We start from the raw sequence: 10,305 nt of genomic DNA on the forward strand, positions 1-10,305 counted from the left end.
CTGAAGATGTCCACACATGCTCCGAATACTCAGCCTGAAACGCCATCGGACCCGCAGCCTGTCGGATATTCACCCGCCGGAAGGATCAGGATCGGGTTGGAGATGGAGAGTGTGTGACCTCTGACCTCTGCATCAGCCACGGGAGACGAGTGTAGAATCATAGAGCTGGTCCTGTAGAGTCAGCAGTGTTCACTCGGGTTTATTCACTGTAACGTCTGTGATGTTATTAATCAATCACCTTTTGGTGCAGGACAAACCATGCTTTCTTTCTAACCTGTTGATGGGAATGACCACAATGGTGAAGGAAAGTAAAACTTTATTTTCAAAAAGGTTTTGGTAAATATATGACATAGAAAAAAATAATTAAAATGTGAAATAAATTAACACTTATTGCATATGCCACACAGAACAGCTGTTGCAGCACATACTGTAAATATCCAGATGCACACATACGAATATTTATGATAAAGGCTATTACACTCCCAACAGGTTCAAACTATCACATAAATTCACATTTATTCCACACACCTACATGCTCCTCTACAGTTCAAGGCTATTTCTGGTTGGGTCGTCCATACTTTACGTTTAAGGGAACCAGTCGACTGGTAAGTGGACTGAAAGAGCTCGGCACTCTGGGTAAGTGAATATGTGAAGTACGTCAAAGACTTCTGACAGAAAGCTTTATACTGATATTCCAACCGTGTAAATGCATGTTCTACACTGTTAGAGAGACGAAAGGCAGCAGTGGCCAGTCATATAAAAGTCATTGCTGAGTTAAACACACAATCTTGTTCAATCAGAGTGTTTGACGGATGACATTAAAGTAATATGGAAATAAAAGCCAAGAAAAGCCAAAGCTTCATCCACGAAGGCATGGGGTCTCATCAGTCTGATGTCCTGTGATGCCCAAACGTCCAGCTCCGGTCAGGAAAAGCGCTCCTGTTTTCCCTGAGGAGAGAGATCAGATGTTGTGTCTCCCTCCTCCTCCTCCTGCAGTTGCTGTACGGATGAGAGATACTGCTGTAACAGACTGTCTCCAGCGGCCCGAGTCCCTGACCCGAGCGAGAGAACCGGGGATCCGGCTGAGATCCGGCTGGTGTCCGGCGCTGGGGATCCGGCTGAGATCCGGCTGGTGTCCGGCGCTGGGGGTCCGGGTGAGATCCGGCTGGTGTCCGGCGCTGGGGGTCCGGGTGAGATCCGGCTGGTGTCCGGCGCTGCCTGTCTCTCTCCCAGGGAATGGAAACCTGACTCCGAATTGGAGATCTCAGTGCTGACCGGAGCGACAGCAGGAATGCTGGGATTGAATGCAGAGCTCTCGTTCACAGACGACTGCCACTCCAGCACAACCTGAAGCTGTTGGATAAACAAAGTCAGAAATATTCATTATCTGCCATAAAGTGTATTTTGCAAAAAAACGAAAACAAAACCCCTTATTATCCCTACGACTAAGGGTGGGTCGATATGCGGTAGAAATGTGTCAATGGGTAGAGATTCTGTAGTTTCGTCTCTAGGGCTGCACAATATATTCAATATCGCGATGTCAAGGAAAGGGTTATAGTTGACCAGCAACCTCGGTTCGAAATGCATGCGATTCTCAGATTAATCAGGAAAGAGCTTTAGGACACAGATTAATATTAGAACAGGTTTACCGCGCTGGAGAGAGCAAAGTGGGGAGGCCTGAAAACAGACGAGAGGTTTCTTCGATTCTTGACTGAGTTACACGTGAGTAACACTGAGTAACACTGGGTTACACTGAGTAGCACTGGGTTACATTGAGTTACACTCAGTAACACTGGGTTACATTGAGTTACACTGGGTTACATTGAGTTACACTAAGTAACACTGGGTTACATTGAGTTACACTCAGTAACACTGGGTTACATTGAGTTACACTGGGTTACATTGAGTTACACTAAGTAACACTGGGTTACATTGAGTAACACTGGGTTACACTGAGTAACACTGAGTAACATTGAGTTACACTGAGTAACACTGGGTTACATTGAGTTACACTGGGTTACATTGGGTTACACTGAGTAACACTGAGTTACATTGAGTTACACTGAGTAACACTGGGTTACATTGAGTTACACTGGGTTACATTGAGCTACACTGAGTAACACTGGGTTACATTGACACTGAGTAACACTGGGTTACATTGAGTAACACTGGGTTACATTGAGTTACACTCAGTAACACTGGGTTACATTGAGTTACACTGGGTTACATTGAGTTACACTAAGTAACACTGGGTTACATTGAGTAACACTGGGTTACACTGAGTAACACTGAGTAACATTGAGTTACACTGAGTAACACTGGGTTACATTGAGTTACACTGGGTTACATTGGGTTACACTGAGTAACACTGGGTTACATTGAGTTACACTGAGTAACACTGGGTTACATTGAGTTACACTGGGTTACATTGAGCTACACTGAGTAACACTGGGTTACATTGAGTTACACTGAGTAACACTGGGTTACATTGAGTAACACTGGGTTACATTGAGTTACACTGAGTAACACTGGGTTACACTGAGTAACACTGGGTTACATTGAGCTACACTGAGTAACACTGGGTTACATTGAGTTACACTGGGTTACATTGGGTTACACTGAGTAACACTGGGTTACATTAAGTTACACTGAGTAACACTGGGTTACACTGAGTAACACTGGGTTACACTGAGTAACACTGGGTTACATTGAGCTACACTGAGTAACACTGGGTTACATTGAGTTACACTGGGTTACATTGAGCTACACTGAGTTACACTGAGTTACACTGGGTTACATTGAGCTACACTGAGTAACACTGGGTTACATTGAGTTACACTGAGTAACACTGGGTTACACTGAGTAACACTGGGTTACATTGAGCTACACTGAGTAACACTGGGTTACATTGAGTTACACTGGGTTACATTGGGTTACACTGAGTTACACTGGGTTACATTGGGTTACACTGAGTAACACTGGGTTACATTGAGTTACACTGAGTAACACTGGGTTACATTGAGTTACAATGAGTAACACTGGGTTACACTCAGTAACACTGGGTTACATTGAGTTACACTCAGTAACACTGGGTTACATTGAGTTACACTGGGTTACATTGAGTTACACTGGGTTACATTGGGTTACACTGAGTAACACTGAGTAACATTGAGTTACACTGAGTAACACTGGGTTAAGGCCCGTTCACACCAAGCACGATAACTATAAAGATAACGACAAAGATAACTATATATGCGTCCACACCAACGAACGATAACGGTCTTTTTATTCTAAGCACGCGCGCGCGCGCCCCATTTTAAATGCGCGAGACCTTTAAATTAGAATGGATTCTGATTGACTGTCAGTGTTTTATCGTTTGACAGCTGAAAAAAAATCGTTCTGAAAGTGATCCCAACGATATCGTTCCTCATATCTTTATCGTTATAGTTGTGGTGTGAACTCTGTTATTCTTTAATATGGAGAACGATTTTTAGAATTATATCTTTATCGTTATCTTTATAGTTATCGTCCTTGGTGTGAACGGGCCTTTACACTGGGTTACATTGAACTACACTGAGTAACACTGGGTTACATTGAGTTACACTGAGTAACACTGGGTTACATTGAGTTACACTGTGTTACATTGGGTTACACTGAGTAACACTGGGTTACATTGAGTTACACTCAGTAACACTGGGTTACATTGAGTTACACTCAGTAACACTGGGTTACATTGAGTTACACTCAGTAACACTGGGTTACATTGAGTTACACTAAGTAACACTGGGTTACACTGAGTAACACTGAATAACATTGAGCTACACTGAGTAACACTGGGTTACATTGAGTTACACTGAGTAACAATGGGTTACATTGAGTAACACTGGGTTACACTGAGTAACACTGAGTAACATTGAGTTACACTGAGTAACACTGGGTTACATTGGGTTACACTGAGTAACACTGGGTTACATTGAGTTACACTGAGTAACACTGGGTTACACTGAGTAACATTGAGCTACACTGAGTAACACTGGGTTACATTGAGTTACACTAAGTAACACTGGGTTACACTGAGTAACACTGAGTAACACTGGGTTACATTGAGTTACACTGAGTAACAATGGGTTACATTGAGTAACACTGGGTTACATTGAGTTACACTGAGTAACACTGGGTTACACTGAGTAACACTGGGTTACATTGAGCTACACTGAGTAACACTGGGTTACATTGAGTTACACTGGGTTACATTGAGTTACACTCAGTAACACTGGGTTACATTGAGTTACACTAAGTAACACTGGGTTACATTGAGCTACACTGAGTAACACTGGGTTACATTGAGTTACACTGGGTTACACTGGGTTACACTGGGTTACACTGAGTAACACTGGGTTAAGGCCCGTTCACACCAAGCACGATAACTATAAAGATAACGACAAAGATAACTATATATGCGTCCACACCAACGAACGATAACGGTCTTTTTATTCTAAGCACGCGCGCGCGCGCCCCATTTTAAATGCGCGAGACCTTTAAATTAGAATGGATTCTGATTGACTGTCAGTGTTTTATCGTTTGACAGCTGAAAAAAAATCGTTCTGAAAGTGATCCCAACGATATCGTTCCTCATATCTTTATCGTTATAGTTGTGGTGTGAACTCTGTTATTCTTTAATATGGAGAACGATTTTTAGAATTATATCTTTATCGTTATCTTTATAGTTATCGTCCTTGGTGTGAACGGGCCTTTACACTGGGTTACATTGAACTACACTGAGTAACACTGGGTTACATTGAGTTACACTGAGTAACACTGGGTTACATTGAGTTACACTGTGTTACATTGGGTTACACTGAGTAACACTGGGTTACATTGAGTTACACTCAGTAACACTGGGTTACATTGAGTTACACTCAGTAACACTGGGTTACATTGAGTTACACTCAGTAACACTGGGTTACATTGAGTTACACTAAGTAACACTGGGTTACACTGAGTAACACTGAATAACATTGAGCTACACTGAGTAACACTGGGTTACATTGAGTTACACTGAGTAACAATGGGTTACATTGAGTAACACTGGGTTACACTGAGTAACACTGAGTAACATTGAGTTACACTGAGTAACACTGGGTTACATTGGGTTACACTGAGTAACACTGGGTTACATTGAGTTACACTGAGTAACACTGGGTTACACTGAGTAACATTGAGCTACACTGAGTAACACTGGGTTACATTGAGTTACACTAAGTAACACTGGGTTACACTGAGTAACACTGAGTAACACTGGGTTACATTGAGTTACACTGAGTAACAATGGGTTACATTGAGTAACACTGGGTTACATTGAGTTACACTGAGTAACACTGGGTTACACTGAGTAACACTGGGTTACATTGAGCTACACTGAGTAACACTGGGTTACATTGAGTTACACTGGGTTACATTGAGTTACACTCAGTAACACTGGGTTACATTGAGTTACACTAAGTAACACTGGGTTACATTGAGCTACACTGAGTAACACTGGGTTACATTGAGTTACACTGGGTTACACTGGGTTACACTGGGTTACACTGAGTAACACTGGGTTACATTGAGTTACACTGAGTAACACTGGGTTACACTGAGTAACACTGGGTTACATTGAGCTACACTGAGTAACACTGGGTTACATTGAGTTACACTGGGTTACATTGAGCTACACTGAGTTACACTGGGTTACATTGAGCTACACTGAGTAACACTGGGTTACACTGAGTAACACTGGGTTACATTGAGTTACACTGAGTAACACTGGGTTACACTGAGTAACACTGGGTTACATTGAGCTACACTGAGTAACACTGGGTTACATTGAGTTACACTGGGTTACACTGAGTTACACTGGGTTACATTGGGTTACACTGAGTAACACTGGGTTACATTGAGTTACACTGAGTAACACAGGGTTACATTGAGTTACACTGAGTAACACTGGGTTACACTCAGTAACACTGGGTTACATTGAGTTACACTCAGTAACACTGGGTTACATTGAGTTACACTGGGTTACACTGAGTAACATTGAGTTACACTGAGTAACACTGGGTTACACTGGGTTACATTGAACTACACTGAGTAACACTGGGTTACATTGAGTTACACTGAGTAACACTGGGTTACATTGAGTTACACTGTGTTACATTGAGTTACACTGAGTAACACTGGGTTACATTGAGTTACACTGTGTTACATTGGGTTACACTGAGTAACACTGGGTTACATTGAGTTACACTCAGTAACACTGGGTTACATTGAGTTACACTCAGTAACACTGGGTTACATTGTTACACTAAGTAACACTGGGTTACACTGAGTAACACTGAATAACATTGAGCTACACTGAGTAACACTGGGTTACATTGAGTTACACTGAGTAACAATGGGTTACATTGAGTAACACTGGGTTACACTGAGTAACATTGAGTTACACTGAGTAACACTGGGTTACATTGGGTTACACTGAGTAACACTGGGTTACATTGAGTTACATTGAGTAACACTGGGTTACACTGAGTAACACTGAATAACATTGAGCTACACTGAGTAACAATGGGTTACATTGAGTAACACTGGGTTACACTGAGTAACATTGAGTTACACTGAGTAACACTGGGTTACATTGAGTTACACTGAGTAACACTGGGTTACATTGGGTTACACTGAGTAACACTGGGTTACATTGAGTTACACTGAGTAACACTGGGTTACATTGAGTTACACTAAGTAACACTGGGTTACACTGAGTAACACTGAGTAACATTGAGCTACACTGAGTAACACTGGGTTACATTGAGTTACACTGGGTTACATTGAGTTACACTCAGTAACACTGGGTTACATTGAGTTACACTAAGTAACACTGGGTTACACTGAGTAACACTGAGTAACACTGGGTTACATTGAGTTACACTGAGTAACAATGGGTTACATTGAGTAACACTGGGTTACACTGAGTAACACTGAGTAACATTGAGTTACACTGAGTAACACTGGGTTACACTGGGTTGCATTGGGTTACACTGAGTAACACTGGGTTACATTGGGTTACACTGAGTAACACTGGGTTACATTGAGTTACACTGAGTAACACTGGGTTACACTGAGTTACACTGGGTTTGAGTGTCAGTGTGTGTCTGGAGCTGCTGTGCAGCTGGCAACTAACAACCAACTCTTGTTTGTATTTACCTTTGTGTATGTATGTTATTTTCTGTGCTTGTCGTTCGTTTATCATCTCTGCTTTATTTTTCGTGAAGCATTATTCTGTTGTGCTTCTGCTATGATAAACAGACATCCACTCGTGTGTGAGCTAGTGAGAGTCGAGCTGGAGAATGAGGTGTTTACTGTTTAGGGTATCTGGGTTCAAGACTCAGAGTTTATGATTGGAGGATTGACCTTTGGAGGCGGAGCCATGAAGAGAGGGGTGTGTTTCTTTGGGTCGATTTCAAATGTCAACAATGTTGCAGCAACGACTTTGAGAAATAACACACTGCAAGTCAAGTCTTTTCTAAAGATCCTGTAAGGGCAGATGATCACAAAATAAGCCCAGGTAATTAGGACTGTACGGTTTATTTTACAATAATGAACAGATTACATTACATTACAGTACATTACCCCACTTATCACACAACATGACATACTGTTCTGAGTTTAAATAGTTATTACCCTCCTTTTAGACCAGATTAAAGCTTCCTTAATGTAAAACAGTCAAGACAAACACGATATTTATTTATAAATTGATATGGACTAGCTAATATATTTAGCTTTAACATAATGTGTCCTCTTCCATTTCAATTTCTCACTCGTCAGTAGTTTGTGTTTCTCTGATCTCTAACCCTGTCATGTTGGGCATGTGACGATACTTCACATATTCTGGCCAGATTCTCTTGGTCATCGTTTGTTCCCCAGATGGCTGAGAGAGTGTGAGTCTCCATCATGATACTGACCTGCTTCCACAGGAACTTCACTGCTTCTTCTTGCACACGTCTCTGCAGTCGGTCTTCTTCTTGTTGCTTACGCACCCTGCAAAGCATAATAGTTACTTGGAAATACTTTACACTGTTTGAGCTTACGTTATAGTTGAAGCAGTTTCAGTGTTTAAACTAATCAGCGATTCACAGAAATACAAGAATGATTCAGGATCTATAAGATACAACTTTTCAAATCTTTCCTTTAGTCTTTATTCAGTAAATCGTTCTGACAAAGTCCGAAAATGACTTTGGGAATTGTTTGACATATGAAGTGTTTAATGGTGAGGAGTTTCACCTGTCCAGTTCTGCGGTCAGGTGGACGATGTGATCCTGCATTCTGCGCAGGCGTATCTCGGCTCGCACTTCTCTGGCCTGTGTGTGACAGTGGCGTGTGTGGTGACCCCTCCACCAGGCCTGGATCCTCACAGCGGCGTCATGTGCTTTACACTGCATCCCAGTCCCAGTCCTCCCACAATCCTCCACAGTCTTCCCACAATCCACAACAGACCCGTTCTTGAACACAGCATCGCCGTTAAACTGCGCGTCTATGTGACTGAGCTGCTCCAAACCAGCCAATCCATTTGTGCGAGAGGCGAGGATAGCTCCGCCCCCTGACTCCTCCCCTGGTGGGTGGGGCTGAGCTGATGTGGGAGGAGCCAGTGAATCCTCAAACTCCTCCTCCCCGCTGTCAGGAGCTGATGCTGGATGATGAACCGCAGGGTTAAAGGGTAAGAAGGCAGATTCAGAGGACAGCAGACTCCCATGATGCATCTCTTCATCCGTCACATCCTCCACAATCATCCGGTCCTCATCAGCGAGTGGAAGCCGGACCGCAGAGACCACAGGTGAAGAAGACTCAGCGCACATCCACGAGTTCACCTGAACACCTGGATCCACATCTGCAATCATAATGGAGGAAGAATCACGACAGGAGAAATGGCTCTGAAGACTCTGAAGAGCAGATTCACTGAGAACGAGCTGTGGTCGCTAAAAGCCCAGTGTTGTCATGCATATTTAGCACCTGAATCACAAAAAGAATCATGTAGATCAGTCAATAACGCAAGCATGCCCATAAAACTAGCACTGATGTCAACTTGCACCGGGCAAATGACTGAGATAATTTTGTCTCATTTAACTTAAAAATTCATGATTAATGCCGAGGTCGGACGGATCGAATGAACTTCAGTATTGTATTTTGTTTAACCAATATTGCCACTTAAACATACTCTATTATATACATATTTTGAAACAAATTTCCATGACTTTTCCAAAACTTTCTGGGTTTATTCCAAAACTTTGGAAATTGCCATTTTAAAATTCCATGACTTTTCCAGGTTTTTTCATGATCGTATGAACTAATACATAATACAACTAATATCTAATTCCCCTCACCCGAGCTAGTTAGCAAAGCAGTTGTGTTGTCAGTCTGGTAATGTCGACGAGCGTCTGGCCCGCTAGTTCCTACCGTGTTGAAATGTAACGTGTGTAGTGTGATGAAGTGTAATGAAGACAAAACCGCAGGGCTAAGCAGGCGTGAAGCCCTTGATCTACCATAACTGTACACTTGTAAATAACATATCCGTACAGTCATTAAAGCTGCAGTCCGTAGTTTTTCCTCTTTGTCGTCATCTCTGTTCGAAATCTGCAATTGAAGTTATTTGCGGAATGATCAACTTTACGTGGGTTGTGTCTCGGCACGGCACAGCGCGGATGATTTAATGTTTTGAGGAGAATGTGCGGCTGTCAGTCGCCGGTGTGGATCCTGGCATTCGCAAGCACAGATTATACTTTTTGGAAGTATGAGCAACATAAGAATTTTCACTGGAAAATGTGAAAATCTGAACAAGTAACATCCACTTCTGTTCTGACACACTAAGGGGAAAAAGCACTGCAGTAAATCTCGCTGATTAAATCTAAAGATCGCTCATCATTTCACGTCAAACCGTGCAAATTATACTTTGTTCTCAAATTGTTAATGTTAGTAACATCAGGATTGCGTGACTACATTTAACACCCTTCCGATATTCTCCTTGTTTTCGCATGAGCCGGTGTCAGTCTCTGTTTCTGTAGCCACTCCGAAGTCTTCTGTGTTTTACCGCGGGTGAACTCCAGCTGGTGATTGTCGTTTGAACCTGTCTGGATCCGCCATCAAATTGATAAGTTTAATTATATCAAGTGCTGTGAGAAAGGCTATAAATCTCCAGCATCCTCACACTCGTAGCCGACTAGTCCAGACTCTTCTTTATGTGGACCATACCTGTCACATTTGGATACCAAAGGG

At 42.4% G+C, this 10,305-nt stretch overlaps 1 protein-coding gene across 1 annotated transcript in view; it reads right to left on the reverse strand.

Moving 5' to 3' along the window:
• Positions 1-298: 298 nt before the first annotated feature.
• cep97 (centrosomal protein 97) overlaps positions 299-10,305 on the reverse strand; it is a 24,171-nt gene continuing 14,164 nt past the window's right edge. Inside the window, exons 9-11 of the mRNA XM_081360607.1 lie at positions 8,320-8,923; positions 8,001-8,076; positions 299-1,353 (exon numbers count right to left, since the gene is read on the reverse strand). Coding sequence (XP_081216733.1) covers positions 925-1,353; positions 8,001-8,076; positions 8,320-8,923 — 1,109 coding nt within the window. The 3' untranslated portion in view covers positions 299-924. The remainder of the gene's footprint in view (positions 1,354-8,000; positions 8,077-8,319; positions 8,924-10,305) is intronic.

The sequence above is a fragment of the Scardinius erythrophthalmus genome (genome assembly GCF_964197995.2).
Source record: "Scardinius erythrophthalmus genome assembly, chromosome: 3".
NCBI classification, from domain to species: domain Eukaryota; kingdom Metazoa; phylum Chordata; class Actinopteri; order Cypriniformes; family Leuciscidae; genus Scardinius; species Scardinius erythrophthalmus.